Genomic DNA, 23,551 nt, shown 5'->3' on the forward strand with positions numbered 1-23,551 from the left:
TAAAGTTTGACATTTGGTCTAAAGTGTTAGTTTATGTTTGTGAATCTGACACAGAAACTGTTCAATACACTCTTCACCTCCATTTCAATGACCCCTCTAATCATAGGACTCCCGCTTTCAAACATGGCATTCAACTGTGAATAGGCTATTTGCAGTTCTACAATTTCTTCCACGGACTTCCATTTAAACTATTTAATATCTTTTGAAGTGAAGTTAACTATGTCCCACTGTCTGTAACTAGATATAATGGGACACCTTTTCTAGTAAAAACAATTTCTAAGCACTGCGATAGTGCTAGCAGTGGTTATCTCATTCATGAATTCGACTTCTAGCTATCCAGTATGCACATCTACCAGAATCAAAGCAAATCTCAAGCTATGCAGAAAAGCTTATATAGGACCTATAAAGTCCCATACACCCTCTCCTCCAAGGTTGAACTGAATCTTGTGTGTGAAAATCAAAACCTATAATGTTATGAGGGAGGCCCCACGCACCAAAGGTACAGGTCTCTAAATAGACTGTAATATAAAATGGATATTCCCTTTGGTATTCAACCTAATCAGATAATACTCTCCATTCAATTCCACACTCAATCACATTTCATGTATACAGCACAACCCCTGCTCCTAATTGTAGTGCCACAAAAAATCAAATAATGTAAAAATATAGTATGTTTATTAAAAATAACATAGCCTTCTTTAGTGTTGGATATTTCACTGTCCGCAGTCTTTCTTGTAGCTCTTACTATAACATTGAAAAAAAACGTGTATTTATGCAATTTTTCACACCATAACTGAGCAGTTACATACAAAATCCTTCAAGATAATACCCTTTGACTTATTTCCATTTTATACATCCGAGTCCTGAGCACATTTCACAATTAGTTTCATAGATACATAGGGGCCGATTAGGATGGTGGACGGATCGCCACAGCCATGCAGGCGGTGGTGATCCGTGCCCGTCTGCCACCCATTTCCCCCCCGCCATATTACAATGGCGGGGGGGACCGCGGCGGACGGAAAGACCGACCGCCGCTTTTACGCTGCGGTCGCCTTGCGACCGCGGTGGAAAAGGTATAATATGGTGGCGGTGTCTATCAGACACCGCCAGCCATATTGGGATGTGCTGGGGGCAATGCCTTTCCGTGGCGGCCATGCCCCCTCAAAAAGGCATACGGTCTTTGCTTTGGGGGCCCGTTGTGGGCCCCCAAGGTGAAGGGGGAGGGTGGGGGGTGCACATGTGGGGTACCTATGGTACCCCCTGCGTTTCATAATACAACATGGCAGGCACCGCGCGGTGCCTGTCATGTTGTGCTTTGAAACGCACAACATGCATTTTTAGCATTGCGGCGGGCGGTGCTTTCAGCAACGCCCGCTGCAATGTTAAAAATGCGGGATGCACCCGCCACTGTGGCGAGTGCATCCTAATTCGAGGCACAGGACCTCCACCCCTGAGGTGGACGGTTCCGTCCTCCGACAGGATGGCGGACGGACTTTGTCCGTCCGCCATCCTAATTGACCCCTAAGTTAGGTTTGCCCAAGCACCAACTTTTACATCCTACTACTGCTATCAGACCCATTGTCATGCTCACTTCCAGTCCCCATTGAATTTAACAATTCCCTACATAACTTTCTCCACGTTACAATGCCCTCTTCTAACTTCTCATGCTTACGAGAGCCTATATATGCAGCTCCTCCTCCAGAGACCATTCTCCCACATCCCTTATCCAACTTTCGAACGTCGGAGCCCGTTCCCCCATCCGACATATTGCCACCCTCCATTTGGCCAGCACCAATGCTAACTGTAATAATTTATTGACCATTTTCCATTTCTTGCTTTGCGGGACCAGCCCCAGGAGACACTGTTCTTTCTTACTATAACATTATCCATATGTTGATCTTGTATCAGTTCCTCCATCATTGCACCAAATTGCCACTTAATCGGCAATTATCTGAGGCAAGTGACCAATTCCTAGCCTGATTTGTTCAGTCTTTGAGGATGCATATACAATTTGTGGCTAGTCATAGCAATACTTACAGCTTTGCCAAATATTGTTTCAAGTGTATACACATCGGGAATAGGCTCTCCTAGTTATCCAATGCTCTAGGTAGATAGTTGAATATGCGCTGCCCCTCCTGGCCCAATTTATTTAATGACAAAGCCCTTTTCCTTTCTTGACTGAGGGTCTGACCATCCAAGCCTCCTAGATAATTTTCAGAAATTTCAATGCACTCCATCCAGTCAATTGAGGGTGGACTACGACTAGGTGAAAAGTGTGGAGGGTAGTTAATGGATTGATTATGTTCCATAATGGACTATGGATATTAGTTGCAGTGCAAGTTATCAAGTTCTTTCATTATAGCACTGATAGTAATCATCAGTAGGCAGTACTGGATACAAAGGATACCAGTAAGGTTATGTTGACCTGTTTTTTATTTCAATAAACATTGGGTGGAGTTAGTGTTTGGGACAGCGGTTTGACTCTGAGTAATCTATAACTGATCATGTTTGGCTGAATCACCAACACCACAGTCATTCCCAAGAAGGTAATTTAATTTATATGCTCTTAATGTTGCTATCGCCCTAGCGATGTCTGAAGAGTTCCGTGCTCACAATGCCGTTAGCCATGCTCGTGATCACCATATCTGTGTCTAAACTTGCGCTCTGGCTTATCAAAGAGTTCCAGCGCTAATGTAAACTGTTTCACCACACTCACAGTTGCCGTTGTGTGTGTGTGAAAATATAAATATATATATATATATATATATATATATATATATATATATATATATATATATATATATATACAACACGTGACTCCTCTGGATCTCTCGGTGTTTCAGCAACCACGCAGCACACCAGCAAACAGGAAGGAGACGGACCACGTCACATCAGCAGAGTTGTTTTTATTGAACAACAGAAAGCAGCTACGCGTTTCTGGCAAGATATGCCCTTGTTCACGCTGCCCTATATATATATATATATATAGCAACCAATCCCGATTTGAAAGAAAAATCGGACTCCGACACAGGCATAAGCTTCACCATCCAGCCGTTTATTTAATTTTCCGCTTAACGCGTTTCGGCACACCTGCCTTGCTCACAATGGTCAGCCACATAAAATTAAATGTTTTTAACAAAGGTAGTACGTGTCACATGATTAGCATTGAAATGAAACTGGAAGAAAGACTGCTCTACTATATCTTTACATCACATTAATGCCATCAATCACTTGTTTGAATCATTAGTTTTTATATATATATCAATTAGCAACTCTCCAAACCACCTCCTGCCTGGAAACGCCGGCGAAGAAGAAGAACAGACCACTCGAATTCGGCAAGATGTTCCTTTATTTTCTTTGTTGCCAAGTCTTAACAGATGGCGCGTGTCGGGCGTGAAAAGCCCTTGATCAGAATATATATATATATATATATATATATATATATTCCAAAGTTCCAAAGTAACAGGTGCTCTCAGTCCGCAAAATAACACAATGTTGTGTTATTTTGCGGACTGAGAGCACCTGTTACTTTGGAACTTTGGAATTTTTACAGTACCGGCGTGCTCGGCCGGCATTGGTGCCACTTCCCGAGGGGCCGCCGTCAGCGTTTCTTGAGCAGACTTTGAAACTTATATATATATATATATATAGAGAGAGAGAGAGAGAGAGAGAGAGAGAGAGAGACAGAGAGAGAGAGAGAGACAGAGAGAGAGAGAGAGAGAGATACACAGGCACACACACATACATACACACACACACATATATATATATATATATATATTACCTACTGGCGGTCGCCAGTAGGTAGTTATAGTTAGGATTTTTTTCAATGTTAAATCTCAAAATTCTATTTGGAATAACTTTGGCGCCGGTTGACGAATCTGCCTGAAAATTTCCTGAAAATGGCCTCGTGGAGCTCCGGTCCTTCCCTGAAAGTTTGGGGGGGGATGCGTGAAGCGGGGGCCGAGATAAAAGGGGGGTCCCAAAACGCGTTTTCCCCATGTTAATTTCCATAGGGCGGTCGATGTCACTTTTAGCCCGAACGGCTGAATGGATTTCCACCTAATTTGTCAAAATTGTAGGGACTGGTAGTCCGATGTGCCTTTGCTATGTCTCGAGATATGTGCTCAAGTGGATTTTGAGTAATTTAGGTTCAAAAAAATATATATATCTAGAGCCGCGCCCCGGTACGCGCGCAGGGGAGCGCTCAAAGCGCGCCACGCGACTTGCGTACGGAAAGCTGATTGGCTCTCGGGTGTCTGTAAACATTCGAAACAGTCCGCAGCGGCCGCCATCTTGTACCTCGGTAGGATTGAGGTGGTAAAAATCAAAGGGGGAAATGAGCAAAAGGGGGCAGGGTACACCCCCCCTGACCCCCTAGGTTTGATGTGGGGGTCATAAAAAAGCCGTACGGGGCCCCAAAAATTTTTTTTTTTAAATTTGCGCCGAGGGAGCGCCTGGTACGCGCACCGGTGAGCGTACGATTGAGAAAAAGAATGACACTTTTTTTTTTTTAAAAAGTGTCATTTTTTTATAAATTGGAGGTAGTTCTGAAAAGAACTTTTTTTTTGTTTTTTTTGTTTTATATTTTTTTTATACTTTTTGAAACGATTTTATATTTTTTATGGTTTTTTTCCAGGGTAAAAACAAAAACAGGGATTCAAAAAATGCTCAACAGGAGCAAAAAAATGAGAAAATTTAGGGACGGGGAGAGCATTGGTGTTCCTGTTTCTTTATTGCAATGAGTTCAACGCTCTGCTCCCCGTAACAGAGTAGTTCGTCACAGTCCTTGCATAAAAATTTTATTCCTGCAAATACCGGCTGGACGTTAGGGACCATTCTTGCATGTCTTGAACCTGAAGGTGTTGCTCCACCAGTGGAGGTGCTGCTGCCATCTCTCCGTGCCTTCTCTGCCAGCTCCCTGACACTCTCCCTGGAGTAATTGTTGGGGTGTTTTCTTTTGACATGCCTAATTAAATTGGCATTTCCGAAGCTGTATTTTTTTAGAGGATTGCCTCTGGATAAAATACTGCCACATATTTTACAGGTTACTTTACCAGCATTAACTTTTTTTTGTCCTTCAGGGATCTCATAAAATTTCCAGATGAAGTGGTTCTTTGTTTTCTGGTGAGGAGGGTCCTCTTGCACAAATCCATCTGAATCACTGCTGGATGACTCCCTTGCAGCCATTGCTGTAGATCAGGAAATTAATGAGTAGACAATTCACAAAACACCTCTTGCTCTCTCCAAGTGCAAATCAATAGTGAGAGAAATGGGTGGGTTTCTCTAAATTTAGAAAAAAATAATTATTGAACCAATGAAAAGTGTTATTTACAGGTCACATGACCATGGGCTTCATCATTATGAAACCAAAACTGTTATGAACCAATGAAAAGTGTTATTTTCTGGTCACATGAACCGACGCGCTTACGCGACGCGCCTCGGGGCGCGGCCTGAGGCGCGCCGCGTAAGCGTGTCAGACGCCTACGTTGCACGATCGTATTCGCTCGAGTGCTTCCGGGTGCGCTTACGCCGTGCGTATTACGCGGTCGCGGCTACGCGATACGTCACGATCATGTTTTCGTTTGCGATATTGGCGCTCACGGGACGCTCCCCGAAGCGCGCCCCGGGGCGCTTTTCAGAAATACGCTTTTCGGGGCGCTCCCCGAGGCGCGCTCCGGGAGCGCTCCCCCCAAAAATTAAAAAAAAAAAAATGGGATAATTGTAGGGACAGGTAGCCCTATTCTGAAGTGGTTTGTAAAAAAATTAACTTTAGAAAAATATGTATTGTGCTACATTGGGCTTAATATATGTTAGAGCCAAAATGTAGCCCAAATGTAGCCCAAAGTAGCCCAATGTAGCCCAAAGATGGCCACCAGAGACCAAAAATTGTAAATGTAGCCCAAATTTCAACTAGATGTAGCCCAACTGTAGCCCAATGACAGAATGTACCAGAGTGTTAAAAAGAACAACTAGAGTGCTAACAGTCTTATTTATAAAGTGAAACTTATAGTTAGGAATTAGCATTAACAAAACCTATGAAATTCACTGAAAAAAACATAGGTTTCACACCAGTTATAGTTAGGAATTAGCATTTAAAAAACCTATGAAATTCACTGAAAAAACCATAGGTTTCACACCGGTTATAGTTAGGAATTAGCATTTAAAAAACCTATGAAATTCACTGAAAAAACCATAGGTTTCACACCAGTTATAGTTAGGAATTAGCATTTAAAAAACCTATTAAATTCACTGAAAAAACCATAGGTTGCACACCAGTTATAGTTAGCTGGAAATTTTACTGATATAAAACCATTGAAATTCCCACGTTATAGTTAGTCGGACTCACTATAACTTGCGCGTGCAATGCACTGCTGATGACATCACATATTACATCACTCATGACATGGTCAGTGACATCACTCATGACATCACTGATGACACCATCCTTGTGACACAGTGACAGACCTCCTCTCAGTGTAAAGTAACCCTTGAGACACATATTCAAAAATAGAAACTGAAATTTTTAAAAAATGGACATACCTATATCAGTTACAACAAGCAATTCTGTACTTCCACTATCTATATACTCATCCACTCATTCACCAACAGTTCTATATAGTCACTCATACATATACTCACTCATCATATGAAGAGATACACCTATACATTCTGTTACACACCGACATTCATCCAAAAGTTACTCACACACATATTCACACGTGCAAATAAACTATTGAACAACCATTTATTTGAATATAGAGTTAAACACACACTTCCACCTTACTTCTATTGAAAATTACACATATTTATTCTCTTAAACAATCACTTATAGAAACACATACTTATTTAAACAGGAAATCTTACAATCTCTTACTCTCACATATACTCACTTATATACATCAATATTCATATATACTAGATTAAAACATATGTAGTTACTGATAAAGACACTAGTGAGACAGTCATTCACTCACTAACAAACACATATAGACACTCATCCACCCATACAGTCCTGTACATATGCTGTCTTCAAAACACATACAAACAAAGAGTCAGTCACTCATGCATCTATGTGCTAAGTAATACCTCCACCAAACCATATAGACACTCATACTAAAACTAATAAAAATATCAAATAACCCATATACATACGCATGTAGCTACTTATCAACACATGTAGCCACTTATACACAAAGTGAAACACTAATATATGTATTTAAATATTTAAACATAACTCACTAATATTTATTTTTCAGAAAGACACATATTCACTGGATGGTGTCATCAGTGATGTCATGAGTGATGTCACTGACCATGTCATGAGTGATGTAATATGTGATGTCATCAGCAGTGCATTGCACGCGCAAGTTATAGTGAGTCCGACTAACTATAACGTGGGAATTTCAATGGTTTTATATCAGTAAAATTTCCAGCTAACTATAACTGGTGTGAAACCTATGGTTTTTTCAGTGAATATATATATATATATATTTAAATTATGTGAAATATAGGGCAAACCTGCATTTCCACAATCCTGAAATCAGCACAGTATGTCATATGGTGCTTTCTCCTGACTTTCTGTTGCGTTGCTGTGGTAGATGCACAGTTTCTTCATTTTATTTTCACAAACAGGGCCTCTCCAACATCCCCAGTAGTCAAGCTGAAGCTAACACACGTTGCCAAACTGTTGTTGGGAAGACGCTCACCTATCAACAGGTAATGTAGGACGGCCGGGAAGCAGCTCGATTGAGGAGATGCAGGAGTAAAGTAGTATGACTCCACAAAACCGCACCACGGAGCCACGGAACCTGTAGGAACCAAATCCCCAGTTTAGCGGGAGACGCGAGGTGCAAAAAGATTGTAAATTCAAAACTCGCTAGGGGAAAATCGATACTGCCGTATGCGACTGACCTGCCGACGGCCGCTTAAACGGCTGTTTCTGGATTTGCTGCAGGTGGCGAGGAGGCTGAGAGGCGGGTCTGCTGCTGGGCTGCAGGCGGAGACTGCGGAGTTAGCAGAGTTAGCTCTCACCAAACAAACGGTGCGGAGCTCACAGACAAGACGGAGCCAGCAGCAGAGAAGACAGCTCCGGTCGGTGGAACCTCGGCAATCAGAGACCCAACCGAATCGGCAAGTGTACTCGTATCAAAGTGCTGAGGGGAGGATACCGAACGTCTTGGAGACCCCCGCGGACCAAAATTTGGAGGAAAAAAACCGGGACAGCATTACATGCGGTAAGGAGCAGTTTGGGCTTGTGGAAAGGAGGAGGGAAATTATGGCTCCCAAGATTAGTGCAAGCGCCAAAGCCGCCGCAAGGAGGAAGGCTGCAGCGGAGCTCGCGGATTCAATGGCAGATAAGGAACTAGAGGGCAATAAGAGGAAGAAGCAGGTCTCCCCAGCAAAAAAAATGTTACAACAGCAAGGGGGCAGTAAAGTAAACCTAGACACCCAGGGCACCACCCCAATATCTGATATATTTCAAAAGTTGAGTAAAGCTAAAGACTCTAACGACTTCAATATCGAGGCTATTCAGGCTATGGCAAAGATTGATGACGCTGGGAGCCCCATTATCACAGGGGAAGTATCCCAAAATGCTACCGCTACTTCTGCTCAGTTCAATACGGCCGGAAGCACAGAGGGGTGCGAGAAAGGGGGAACGGATCCGGCAGGAGATCCAGCAGGGGAAGCTGAGGCCAACGTATTGGTGATACCCCGAGTGTTAGAAGAGATATTGGAGGATGATACCGGGGGAGACACTAGTGACAAAAAGGAAGTCCCAAGTGAGGCATTCTTCTCAGTGTCAGAGGGCGGTGAATGGTCGGAGGAAGAGGAAGATAGCCTGGATCAAGAAGTCAGTGGGTCAGATACTGACAGTGATTTGGAGCAAGACGAATGTAGCCCCCCGATAACTGCAGTGAAAGCCACGGTGGGAGCGAAAATACACTGTCATAAAAGAGAACAGCCGCCAACCAAATCAACCCCGGACAGCCCTGGAGGGGAAGCGGCACAAATGTCACTCCTGGAGGTCATACACCAGGAAATAATCGCACACAGGGAAGAAGTTCGACAGGAGAGACGTAAATCTCAGGCGGCAGTCAGGAAAATGCAAGGAGTGGTAAGGAAGCTGACTAAGGTGTGTGTGAACCTGGGAGAGCGGGTTAGCAACTTGGAAGAGCGAGTTGTTTCAACTGAAGCAGAGTCGGCGGCGGCGTCCAGCAAGGTAGATCTGCAAGCAGAGCAGTTAACTGATATACAGTGGAAATTGGAGGCGTTGGAGAACAGATCGCGTCAGAACAATGTACGCATTTTGGGAATCCCTGAAGGGTCAGAGGATACAGACATGAAAGCATTCGTAGTCAAATTATTTGAACATGCCTTTACTGATTTGAAAGATTGGTATTTCTATAGGGAGGTGCAGAGGGCACAGCGTATCCCCGCTAAAATCCACAAGAATGCAAAAGAGGGAGACAAGCCCAGGGCAATTTTAATTTTTCTGGGCAACTTTAATTTGAGGTAAGCAATTTCAGAGAGGGCGAGACCTGACAAAAAAAAGACGGTTGATGGCTATTCTTTTTTTGTTCGCCCTGACTTTTGTTATATCACGGTGGAGAGACGCTGGAGATTACGGCAGATGATTAAACCGTTTCAGGATAAGGGTATGCAGGCATACCTGATAAACCCTGCCCAGCTTAAAATAATCAAAGACGGCAGAACATTATATTTTTCCTCCGAGGTTAAGGCCAAAGAATTCTTGATGTCGCAGGGGGTCTAGAAATGTCTAGAAATGTTAAGCAATGATTGATATTAGTGTCTTGTAATAATAATTGTGATTATTATATCGGCAGTATCTAGACAAAAGGGAAGCCCTGATAAGTTTAGGTAAAGTATAAAGCAGGAACACAGTGTGGGTTGGTGTGTATTGTATATGGTGGGGGGTCATAGTAACTAAAGATGGGACATAGGCTCAAATTTCCTAAATCAGGGCTGCGAACCATCACGTGCACAGACCATTGGTCTGAGCGCCTCTGTAAAAGGGGGGTGGAGAGGGGGAGCTCCGGCTGTGAGCTGGGCAAGGGGAGGGAGAGGGAGCAGGGGGTGGGGGAGGGGGTTGAGGGGGGAAAAGGGTGGAGTAAAAAAAAGAAAAACTATGAGATGGAAATGAGTATGACTTGGGCTGGTATTAGAGTCAGGGATAACAGACAATGTAGGGAAGGTAAACGTGTCAATAATGTCAGACATTAGGATTTGCACTATTAATGTAGGGGGTCTAAACGACTGGAAGAAACGGCAAAGACTGAGTCACCTGGTCAAATCGAATAATATAGACATATTGTGTATTCAGGAAACCCATATACCCTGGGCTAAAAGGAAGTTGCTGGATATGCATGGGTATACCATGATAGGATGTTCATCGCAGTCATCTATGATTAGAGGTGTGGCTATTTTAGCAAAATGCAATCTGGGGGGGGGTGAAACGTAGTAAAACTGATGGGTCTGGTAGATGGGTCCTAGTGGAACTGAACTTGGGATTTACATTGTGTGTGATATATGGCCCAAATGAAGACGAGCCAATGGTTTATGATAAACTGGAAGAAGAGTTGGCTAATTGGGCTACCCCGATGATAGTGTGCGGGGATATGAATATTTCAGCGGATTGGCAACAGGGAAGTAGATACACAGGTCGTAAACGTAAGGTAAATAGAGCTCTCGGCTCTTTAATTCAGTCTCATGGCTTGGTGGAGGTATGGGGAGAAAAAATGCCTGGGGATCTAGGGTTTACATATTTTTCCCACCCGGCACAGAAATATTCTAAACTGGATTATTTTTTTGTGACAATGGGGGAAATTGGCAAGGTTAAAATTGCCAAATTACCAAGAATAGTCTCGGACCATAACCCCTTGATATTGACGTATAAGGTTCCTAATATGCAGAGGAAAACAACAAGATGGACCTTCGAAAGGAAGCTATTAAATGATGAAAGGTTCGTAAAACATATTAAAAAGTGGGCGAAAGAATTTTTTGAGTTCAATAGATATAGTGCTTCCAGAAATGGAGTCTGGGAATCCTTTAAGGCTTCATTAAGGGGTGAGACGATTAGTTATGCCGCCAAAATAAGGAAAGAGGATAAAAGCAAAGCGGAAAAACTCATATCAGACTTAGCAGAGGTTGAGAGATGTCATATAGAGGAAATAGTCTCAGGCAAGGATAGTAGGGAAACTGTTAGAAATATGGCTCGGATTAAGGGCGAGATTTTAAAAATAATCACACAGAAGGAGATCTGTGAATATCAAACACATAGAGCGAGGCGGTATGAGACAGGCGAACAAGCTGGAAGAGCATTAGCGCTGCGCATTAGGCAAGAAACAAATCGTAATAAAATTGGTAAGATCAAGTATAACGGTGTAGAATATACAGACCCAAAAGCAATAATGGACGTATTTCAAAATTTTTATCAGAAACTGTACGATCAGGAGACAGGGGTGGTACCACCCTCGCAAGATCAGGGATCTCCATGCCCAAGGGTGGAGGAGGAGGATAAGGAGCAATTGGACTTAGATATAACAGCAGAGGAGATAAAGATTGCACTGAATGAACTGGCAGCGGGTAAAGCTGCAGGCCCAGACGGCTTACCAATAGAGGTTTATAGGGTTCTAGGAGAGGAAATTCTTCCTTTGCTCGAAGATCTATTTAATGGAATAATTTGCTCTGGTAAGGTCCCGGATACATGGAAACAGACTAACATTGTAATATTCCATAAGAAGGGAAAACCGGAGGAGAATCCCGGCTCATATCGGCCGATTTCGCTGATAAATGCGGATGCCAAACTTTATTCCAAAGTATGGGCAAAAAGGCTAGGAAGGATCATCGGTCAACTTGTTTCACCCTGGCAGCATGGGTTTGTCCCAGGGAGAGGTACCACGGAACACACAGCGCGGGCAATCTCGCTATTTGATGCAATGGCTGCTGAGGGTGGAGATATGGCCATGATCCTTTTAGATGCCGAAAAGGCTTTCGACCGCGTGGTCTGGGATTTTATGTGGGATGTATTGGCCAGAAGGGGCTTTGGTGAGAAATGCAGGAAAGCAATTAAAGCTATGTACATGGATCCTGTAGCCAGAATTACTGCAATGGGCCTACAGTCGGAAGAGGTGGTGATTAGAAGAGGAACCCGTCAAGGTTGCCCCTGTTCCCCTATACTCTTTTCACTCTATATAGACCCGTTAATTAGGAAAATTCTTGCCTCTGATAAAATATCCCCTGTTATAACTAACGGACATACTACCAAATTATTGGCGTATGCGGATGATTTGGCAATTGTTACCACTAATCCACAAACGGCAATACTGGAATTAAACCATCTGGCTCATGAGTTCGGATTGCACTCTGGTTATAAGCTCAATACGGAAAAAACAATAATAATTTGTACTAAGAACATCCGGAAAAAGGACCAAAGGTATGTGGATTCTGCGGTTTATCTTGGGGTGAAAATCAATGCTAATGTGGGTAAAATCGTACAGGAAAATTACCTGCCCTTACTTACCTCAATAGATAAAGAATTGAGAAGAATTGATGTTCTACACCTGTCTTTGATCGGAAGGGTGAATGTATTGAAAATGTCAATGTTTCCAAAATTATTGTACTTATTCCGTGCCATACCGTTACTTGTTGAAGAGGGTTTGATGAAAAAAATGGAAGCAGTGTTTTCACAATTTTTATGGCATTATGGAAAAATCCGGAGATCATTAGCTCGACTGTCTGCACCATTGGAGGGAGGAAGGTTATCTGCACCTAATTTAAGGTTATACCACTGGGTCTGTTTAATGCAGCATATGAACTATTTACTGAAATATGATGATCTAGAGATACCGCCTGGATTTCACAGAATCCCCACAATATATGAATTATTAATTGGAGAAAGGGCTATGGGGCTCTTAACACGAGAAATCAATGTCTTGTATTTTAAAAGGAGCAAAAGCAAAGTGATGTTAAGTGCGTGGGGTACATGGAAGGCGATACTGAAGTTTCTCAAGATCCCTAAGACCAATGGTACAGTAGATCTTTGGAGTTCAAGCCCTTTCTCTCATCTAGGACAGAACAGAAATAGCCGCACATGGAAGAGGTTGGGCATTAGATGTCTGGGGGATGTCATGTGTAAGGATGAATTATTAGGGTTTGATGTATTGCAACAAAAATTTGGTATTCCTACGAACCACTGGTTTTTATATAAACAATTAGAACAAACAGTGAAGTCACTTAGACCTAGGGTTTCTATTCAGGAGTTAAACCCGTTTATGAATTACATAATGAATGGTGGCAAGAAGATTAAAATAGGGTATAGCTATCTTCTACAGGGCTTGGGAGATGACATTGGACAAATAGAAACTGCCTGGGCTCAAAGAATTGGGGATCCAGATATAGATGTGGATTATGCTCTTGCATTGAATAGAAAAGTACTAAGAGCAACTAATTTAAAAGCGCAGCATTACAAGATGGTTTTTAACCTTTACTATACCCCCGCTAAGCTGTTTCAATGGGGTAAAAGAGATACTGATAGGTGTCCAAGGTGTAATCAAGGCCCGGCGGATCTATTGCATATGTTTTATTCTTGTCAGAATCTTACGCCTGTTTTAACAGAAATGGAAAAGTTTTTATCGGGGCTGCTAGAGCATCAAATTTCTCTAATCCCTACTACTGTTTTGATCGGCAGGGATGAAAACCTTATAATTGAACAAGAAGCCGAAGCTTTTATCTTTCTGTCTGTGGCTGTTTTTAGAATCTTAATTGCGGCGGCCTGGAAAGATCCGATAGCTCCCACTTTTCAGATGTGGTTAACGAGATTGCTGGGGACTCATAATATTGAGGAATGCCTATATAGCTTTAAAGGTAAAAGGAGGAAAGATTATGGTATAAAGATATGGGCTCCTCTTAGTAATTGGAGAAAAATGAGATGAATACTCTGAACAGTCCTCAGGTCGATCAGGATTGATTCTACTATACCGTTTGGTATGTAACTTTTTTCATTGTGGCTAGCTTTGTGTCATGTTTTGGTTGATTGTTAAGATCTGGAAGATGTATAAGATTTATATGTATATATTATTAGTAATGTCTGATTTTACCATTTTCTTATCCAGCTGATATATGTAAATATGTTTTTTATATTCTGATCCATCTCAATTAAAAAAAAAAAAAAAAAAAGATAAATATGCACTCAAGGCTGAAAGACTGACCGTTTTCACTCATGTCAACAATCTTAGATGAAAAAAAAAAAAGAGATTATTCTTCTCACACCAGTCTTACAGGGAGTCTCCTCAGCCAGCCAACCATTCTCCAACTGAAGTGGTCCCCCTTGGCGACAATGGATCTCATGCAGTAATCATGTTCCATAATGCTGTAAACTACAGCTGAAACATTAGACAAAACATTATTTATAAAGAACCACCAGGAAAAGGTGTTGTAGAGAGATCAATAAGGGGAGCATCTGCATTCAGTATTAACAAGTTTCTCACTTGATATAAAGTCTTCCATGTCACTTGTCCAAGATGTTGACATTTTCCTGCTCACTGCTCATGAAAAGAGCCACATTTTATTGGTGATATAGATGCTATTGAGATTCCAAGGAGAAATACCTCACAAGTTTGTAAATATCTCAGGCCCTTTTGTTCAACTTCATAGTTGGAACTAGCATACACGACCAATAAACAGCATTCTCTTCCAGGGGATCCTCATCAATAGTCATAAGCATTAGAATATTCCCGCCCATGCGCGGGACCCCGGAAACAATATATTATATGTGCCCCACATATATATAGATATATATATATAAATATATATATATATAAAAATAAGCAATTGCAGCCAAATAAAACAATAGAGCTGGAATATGCTGTGAAGAATTTCCACCATACAGTGTATTTTGCATTAGAAACATGAGAAACAACACCAATGCTTGTTTAGAAACTGTTTTAATGCTTAGAAAACAGTAGAAATTCTTATAACACACTGTAAGCATATACAGCTACCAGGCTGCATTGCAAATACCCAGTCTAAAAAGACTGAAAAGCTAACTTGTAGCTGAATGTACTAAAACTGACGCCGTGCCTTTAAGGCACCTCTGCCCCTAGCTTCCCATCATGCCTCAGGGGTTACAGTTAGGTCAGTTATTCTTTCCGGCTCCTTCAGGAAGGACCCTGGATTCACAGCTCCACACTTTTCTGCCTTTTTCAGTCAGACCTCCGTCGACGGCAGGGCAACGCCGTTCGACGTCGAGACCTCGGTCGACGGCAGGGCAACGCCGTTCGACATCGAGACCTCCGTCGAAGGCAGGACGACGCCGTTCGACGTCAAGGGAGAAGACTCCGTCGTCGGCTCATCATCGCCGATCGACGTCGAGGGACCACAGGTCAACGTCAAAGCATTCGACGTCGAAGGTTATCACTCCGTCGACGCCGCAGAGGCGTTCGACGTCGAGGGAAAGACTTTTGAGACGTCCTCCAACACCGGTGAGACGGAGATCTCCTTCAGTGCCTTCGACAGTCCTAGTGACACAATCTGCTTCTCATCATTCCTCCTTAAGTACCTCTGGTTCATCAAGGTCCTCTTCTAGGAGTAGGAGTCCGGTGCAAAAGACACCTCAGCGGCGGTATATCACACAGGCAAGACTCTCGCCAAGATGGTATGGTCCGTTGAGTAATTGGAAGGATTCTAGAGCAACGGAGAGACTACAAAGGTACTTGAGTCCAGACCACAGGTCCCCTCTTCAGCAGCTGGCAGAAGAGGCAGACAGACAGAGTCCTACCAGTCACCGATCACGCTCACGAGAGAGGAGAGCGGACAGGTCGCATACCCCCAGGGTCTCCCGATCACCAAGGAGGGAGCAACCCAGATCTCGAACACCGAGAAGGGAGGTACGGACTGAGAGATCGAGATCTCCACGAAGGGAGCACCAGAGGGAATCACGTTCTCCTCGAAGGGAAGAACGGCCTAGAAGATCACCAGTGAGGAAGGAGAAATCTCACCACAAGAGGAGGAGAACTCCATCATCCTCCTCTTCATCTTCATCTAGATCCTCTAAAGGGGATTACTCTCCAACGCTGGCAGACAGCCCTCGCTCCAGAGCTTTCCCGCTTGACGACGTCAACACGTATCTGGACATCTTACAAAGGGGTGCTCACAAACTTAATATAGAGATGGCTGTTCCAGAGGTGTCCACTACTGTGATTTTTGAGACCCTTCGTCATACACGGCCTTTGCTCCCATTGGTTCCAGGGATAATGGACCCAATCAAAGAGGTTTTCCTCACGCCAGCAACGATCAGGGCGATACCGGCACGTATCCAAAAGAAATATAGGCCGGCCGACTCAGATCCTATCTTTGTTAAGGGGGAGCCTGCGGCGGACTCAGTTATAGTAGCCTCAGCTAAGAAGAATCACACAGTCGCTCCTTCTTCTTCAGTTCCTCCTGACAAAGACAGCAAGACGCAAGATTCTTGGGGACGCAGGGTATGCAGCACAGCAGCTTCATCCCTGAAGGTCTCTAGTGCATCAGCCCTTCTCGGAAGGTACGATAGAGCCCTATGGGACTCCATGGAACGATTCAAAGAGAAATTGCCCAAGGAGGACCAGAAGGACTTTGAGGAGACAGTGACAGAGGGCTGTTTGGTGGCGAACCAAATGATTAGTTCATCTGTAGATAACGCCCTTCTAGCAGGACATGCCTACTCACATGGGGTATGTGCGAGGAGATCTTCTTGGCTGCGTTTAACTGGTCTCAAACCAGATGCCCAGCAGCGCATCCTCAATCTGCCCTTCTCAGGATCTTCACTCTTCGGGGAGCATGCCGATCAGGAAATGACCCGCATGAAAACAGAATTGGACACAGTGAAGGCGGTTGGTCTGGAGAAAAAGAAAGAACCGTTCAAGCGACGCTTCAAGACCAACAAGAACCGGGGAGGCCAACAGAGGGTTCAAACCCCTCAATGGTCTCAAAACAAGCCACAAGGGAAGGCGCAATACAGAGGAGGAAAATCGGGCAGAGGCAGAGGCGGACATCATCAGTCCTCTACCACGCCTAGAGGAGGCAAGGCCTGAGCAGTGGCTTCCTCTGGCGCCGTTACCCACTCCAGTGGGAGGAAGTGCTTCGCAACACCTGGCAGAGTGGGTCAGCATCACAAAAGATCGGTGGGTGCTGAATATACTGCACAATGGATATGCGCTACGTTTCCGGAAGAGACCACAACCGATTCCTCCAAAAAAGACTCGCTCGTACCATCTAAAACTCCTCAAAAGGGAGGTGAACGTCCTCTTAAAGAAAAACGCAATCGAAGAGGTACCCCCATCCCAAAGGGGGAGAGGAGTGTATTCAAGGTATTTTCTAGTCCCCAAAAGAGACCAAGAGGACAAGTTCAGACCGATTTTGGATCTTCGAACCCTCAACAAGGTGGTGGTCAAAGAGAAGTTTCGCATGCTGGCTCTTCATCAGATATGTCCTCATCTACAAATTGGAGATTGGATGTGTTCGGTGGATTTACAGGATGCGTACTTCCACATTCCTATAACACCAGGTCATCGGAAGTACTTGAGATTTCTGGTAGGGAACAAGCATTACCAGTACAAAGTGCTTCCCTTCGGACTAAAATCCGCACCAAGGGTATTCACCAAGTGCATGGCAGTGGTAGCGGCATGTCTGCACAAAAAAGGTCTCTTTGTGTACCCATATCTAGACGACTGGCTCCTGAAGAGTCCGTCCCCTCGTCAAGCCACCAAAGACTGTCACCTGTGTCTTCAACAACTACACAGGCTCGGCCTCCACGTGAACACAGAAAAATCGGTCCTGCAGCCCACGCAAACTATCCACTATCTGGGAGCAGTTCTAGACACAAAGTTAGGAAGAGCGTTTCCTTCGCAGGAGAGACTATCTTCCATGGGGCAGAAATGCAGAAAGTTACTTCAGTTTCCTCGTCCAAAGGTGCGAGAAGTAGCGTCTCTATTGGGCTCCTTGGCGTCCTGCATCTTCCTAATACCGAACGCCAGGTTGAGGATGCGACCTCTACAAGAGTCTGTGGAAGATCAGTGGGACCAAGCGACTGGAGATTGGGAGGATCGAATCATCCTATCTCAAGCAGCACTGACCTCAATACAGTGGTGGAGACGCCCTCGGAATGTCCTGCAGGGAGTCCTTTTTCAGCAACCTCTTCCTTCGCTGTCTGTGGTAACGGACGCATCTCTAGAAGGCTGGGGTGCTCACATGGGTCATCTTCAGATTCAGGGTCGCTGGTCGACCAACCTTCAGACATACCACATCAACATGCTGGAACTTCGAGCAGTTCATCTGGCACTCAAAGCGTTCCTTCCAGCAATAACAACGGACAAAATCCTGGTTCAGACGGACAACACTACAACTATGTTCTATCTGAACAAGCAGGGAGGAACTCGATCTCGCCCTCTGTCTCTGGAGGCCCAGACAATCTGGCACTGGCTTCTGGCTCGGGGACTGTCCGTGGTGGCAGTACACCTTCCATGCGAGCTAAACACAAAAGCGGACGCACTCAGCAGGCACTTCGAAGATCAGCCAGACTGGGTGCTAAACGACGAGGTAGTCGAAGAACTCTTCCGTTGCTGGGGTCGTCCAGACATAGACTTATTTGCGGACGACGAAAACGCCAAATGCCACGCCTTCGCGTCCAGGTTCCACCGGCCAGGGACGCAAGGGAACGCTCTCCTGCTGGAGTGGACAGGAATGTTCGCCTATGCGTTTCCTCCTCTGGCACTGATTCCGAAGGTGGTGGCCAAGTTCATCAGATCGAGCATGGACATGATCCTAATTGCTCCGGATTGGCCGCGACAATGGTGGTATCCAGACCTGTTACATCTGTCGCTGTGTCCACACAGACGCCTGCCGTGCAGGCCAGACCTGTTGAGCAAAATGAACGGGAGGATCCTGCATCCCAACCTCCCGTCGCTGAACCTGACTGCATGGCTCCTGAGGTCTTGCAATATGGACACTTAAATCTGCCTCCAGAATGCATGAATATTTTAAGAGAGGCAAAGAGACCTTCCACAAGGGCGTCTTATGCGTTCAAGTGGAAAAGATTTTTCATTTGGTGTAAGGACCATGGCTTTGATCCCACCAAAGGACAAGAAGAGGTAGTCCTTCCATACCTCCTTTACTTAGCTACATCAGGGTTGAAATACGCTTCTATTAGGGTTCACCTATCCGCCATAGTAGCGTACAGAAAATCACCTACACAAACATCGTTTTTTCAGGTCCCAGTGGTTAAGGATTTCCTTCAGGGATTAAAGAAGGTCTATCCCCCTGTGAGAAATCCTTCTCCTCCCTGGGAGTTGAACCTGGTTCTCTCCAGGCTGATGTCTACACCGTTTGAGCCTATACACAAGGCCTCCTTGCAGCATCTCACTTGGTGGCAATAACCTCTGCGCGCAGGGTTAGCGAGATACAAGCACTCTGCACCAAGGAACCTTACACTGTGTTTCACCACAACAGAGTGGTAATGAGGGCTCACCCATCTTTCCTTCCAAAGGTGGTATCGGATTTTCATATAAATCAAACGATTACCCTTCCTTCGTTCTTTCCTAACCCATCGACCCCAGCTGAGAGGTCGTTGCACTCGTTGGATCTTAAACGGGTGCTAAAGTTTTACCTAGAAAGAACGAAGGACACCAGAAAGACAGACCAACTCTTTGTCAATTATGGTTCAATGAGGACCGGGTTTGCAGCAGCCAAAAGATCCATCTCCAGATGGATTGTCTCATGTATCAAACTAGCATACCAGCTGGCTGGCAAACCTTTGTTACAATCACCCAAAGCTCATTCCACTAGAGGGAAAGCAGCCACAATAGCGTTTTTGCATGACATTCCTATGTCAGAAATATGCAAGGCTGCTACATGGAAATCAGTCCATACTTTTACAAGGCATTATTGCCTAGAGTCTGATTCCAGAGCGGATTCTCAAGTAGGGCAAGCCTCCTTGAGAAACCTATTTGGGTAGAATAGGGCCTACTTTTGGGCCTCCGAATATGAATGTTATCTGTTGATTCCTTTGCCCGCAGGGATGAGGTGAGGCTCGCTACTCTATTCTAATGCTTATGACTATTGATGAGGATCCCCTGGAAGAGAAGGATTAGTTACTTACCTGTAATCCTAGTTCTCTTCCAGGGGTATCCTCATCAAAGTCATAAGCAACCCTCCTGCCTCCCAGGGCAAAGGACTTTGTTTATTAAATAGGAGATGTGGTTAACCTGTTATTACCATGGTTTGGTTTTCAGTCTCCGAAAAGAACAACTGACCTAACTGTAACCCCTGAGGCATGATGGGAAGCTAGGGGCAGAGGTGCCTTAAAGGCACGGCGTCAGTTTTAGTACATTCAGCTACAAGTTAGCTTTTCAGTCTTTTTAGACTGGGTATTTGCAATGCAGCCTGGGAGCTGTATATGCTTACAGTGTGTTATAAGAATTTCTACTGTTTTCTAAGCATTAAAACAGTTTCTAAACAAGCATTGGTGTTGTTTCTCATGTTTCTAATGCAAAATACACTGTATGGTGGAAATTCTTCACAGCATATTCCAGCTCTATTGTTTTATTTGGCTGCAATTGCTTATTTTTATATATATATATTTATATATATATATATATCTATATATATGTGGGGCACATATAATATATTGTTTCCGGGGTCCCGCGCATGGGCGGGAATATTCTAATGCTTATGACTTTGATGAGGATACCCCTGGAAGAGAACTAGGATTACAGGTAAGTAACTAATCCTACTCTACTATTGCATGCCACGCAGAGCGAGCAGTGCATGCCACTGCCGCTAGTCTCAACCTAAAAATAAGTGTATCCTTCTGTAACACAACTGGTGCTCATGTAGACCATGAGCAGATTGTGAAAAAGGTGTCATTTGATCTTGTTGATAGTTAATTGTTGACGTTTTTAGAAGTCGTTTGCTCTTTGATGTACCCACCACCCAAAAAAAAACATGAAATTGTTGCTCTTTTTTATGAGATTTAAAGCAAGTGAATCATTATATACTTGTTTCCCAACAGAGACATATATTACACGAATGTGCAGTTATTTGGCACCCAAAGTGTTGTGGACAACATTGTCAATGACATTTCCTGCATGTTGAAAATACCCAGGAGAAGTCTACATGTTGTAAGTTGCTGCATTTTTTTGGCGTCCAATATCTGTGTTCGGCTATGTATTTAAATCTCCGAAGTGTTTGTCTCTTAAATAAGAAAGCCCTTTTCATCTGGAGCAAAGTGGTGTAGATTATAATAAAAGTTAAGGCTATTTTTTATTTGTGTAGACATAGGGGGTGGTCTTCTTCTTTCTTCCACCTTGAGAGTTTTGTCCTGGCTAAAAATACCTTTAATCTTGCAGATTTGCATACACCTCTGCATTACTTAACTTCATGTTTATTTCTGTTATGGTGGGAACAGTGGGGAAGTAGTGTCGCCCTGAATATTGCCAATAAAAAGATAAACATCTCTTTTTAACTTCTATTAAACCTTAGATGTAAATGTTGAGCGACTGAAACAAAAGCAATAGGACGCTATAACTGCAAAAAAAAGACCGGACGTTCTCCCACGACTGGTTTATACACACATCTTTTATATTGTTTATGTTCTCAATTTTGTTTAGCCAATTATTTCCAGCAGTGTCCTTTTTTTCTTTCTTGTTGGTATCTCTGCTATGCAAGCTAAATTATTGTTGGCATCATTGCAAGCTAAATTGAGCCTTATTCGTTTTTCAAAGCCTCCATTAATGAGATTTGTCGGTACTGTTCAACAAAGCAAACGTTGCTCATCAACCCTTCCTTGCATTCATTTGAGGTTCTTTGCAACCTATTTGAGGCATTGGGAGGAAGGGGTTGGCGGAAGGGAGCAGACCACAAACTCAGGACTGTGTGTAAAAGGCTGCTTTTATTGAAACAGGTGCACATAAAATTAAAATTTCCTTGGCAAACCCCTTACAAAACTAAACCTCACTAATCAACCATATACCTGACCCTTGACCCCGCCCCGCCCCTAAAATTTCCTTGAAGCCGCCCCCACCGGAACATCACAACATTACATACAATACATAGCAATACATCAAAGTATAACCCCCTAAATTCAACTCATCCGTTAAACAATTTCCCTGCCTGCTTCTTTACAACTGTCAGTCACTGAACATGTGTAACCGAACTAGAAATTAACCTGCCTACCCTTTCCCTATTGATAACCCAAATCCAACAATAACCAAAAAACCTTTGCCAACCCTGGCAAACTTCCGATAACCCCCGCCACCCAGAAAGAAGGGGAAGGGAAACTTACCCCCCCCCCTCTTTCTGCCCCCCCCCAACTAAACAAGCTGCTGTCCAACTAATAGGAAAGTGCCTGGACTTTCAGACATCTGGATAACACCTCCCTGATCTCTAGTAAATAAAGATCCATGCCATGCCTCCAAAGATGTACTCCGTCATCTCTGAAAAATTCCACTGCCTCAAAGAGTAGCTCCTTATGCGTCACTTTTCCAAAACCAAGATGTCGACAAAACCTAGACATTTCAGAAATCACTTTCTTCCGTGCCCTATCAACAGCCCTCGGGTTCAAAGCACCAACTCCAAACTCTGAGCGGAACCAACTCTGTCCACAAAACCTGGCACCCAGCCCATTGCTCCCTTAATCTTGACAAGTCTTTCTTCATATCTAATACATCACAAAGTGAGGGGCCCCCCGGGGTAGGATGTGAGGCAGATCTGCGGGGGAAATAGCAATAAATCATATAAAGAAGAGAGTAGATCCACCCCGTATTTAATCAAGTATAGGCTCAGTTAGAGTCCTAAATCTTCAGCGGTCACCCATTTTAGCGCTCACCAATTAATCAAGGCCATATACACTTTAACCAGAGGCAATTTTATAGAAAAAATATATCATTTTTATTATTGATTGATTCATATAGTTTTGTGTATATCACAAGATTACAAACTCATTTTTTTTTTTTTTTGTTGTTGAAAATTTCATGATACTAAGATAAAAACATATATATGTATATATACACAACCCATCAACTTTCCCGCATTCACACTTCAACAAAATACATCAAACCTTCTCAATAGATGGCACGTCTTAAACGCCTTCCTAAGTTCCTAGATCAGAGTTTAGGGTGGGCGGGAGGTGCGGTATATAAACAGGTTCGGCTCGATGGTCGCCTTCTTCTAGATGGCAATTTGTAGTTTGGGAGGTACCATAATTTTTAATCCTCTAGATCATAAGGTGCTCAGGCAGGGGGTATCTCGTGCTCCGCATCCACATTCTTCTACGAGGCACAACTCTAGCAGCGATTTCACCCTAAGGCGCCGTCACCATTCGGACAGCCCGGTACAGGTTCCTGTTCGTTTCTCATCCGGCAACCGGTGAGAAGGATTGGTCCTCATTTCTCTACAGCAGACGAGACGCTGAGGTGTCTCTGAACTTAAGAGTGCCTGGATATCAGAATTAACTATTTTACTGTTGAGTACAACCCCTCCTTCCCATTTCCTGCCCTGA

At 43.7% G+C, this 23,551-nt stretch overlaps 1 protein-coding gene across 1 annotated transcript in view; it reads left to right on the plus strand.

The window, feature by feature from the left end:
• SPO11 (SPO11 initiator of meiotic double strand breaks) overlaps positions 1-23,551 on the plus strand; it is a 367,632-nt gene that overhangs the window by 205,359 nt on the left and 138,722 nt on the right. The window contains exon 6 of the mRNA XM_086951746.1: positions 21,065-21,173. Within this exon, the coding sequence (XP_086807872.1) occupies positions 21,065-21,173 (109 nt within the window). The remainder of the gene's footprint in view (positions 1-21,064; positions 21,174-23,551) is intronic.

This window comes from Lissotriton vulgaris, unplaced genomic scaffold, assembly GCF_964263255.1.
Source record: "Lissotriton vulgaris unplaced genomic scaffold, aLisVul1.2 SCAFFOLD_2063, whole genome shotgun sequence".
Taxonomy (NCBI): domain Eukaryota; kingdom Metazoa; phylum Chordata; class Amphibia; order Caudata; family Salamandridae; genus Lissotriton; species Lissotriton vulgaris.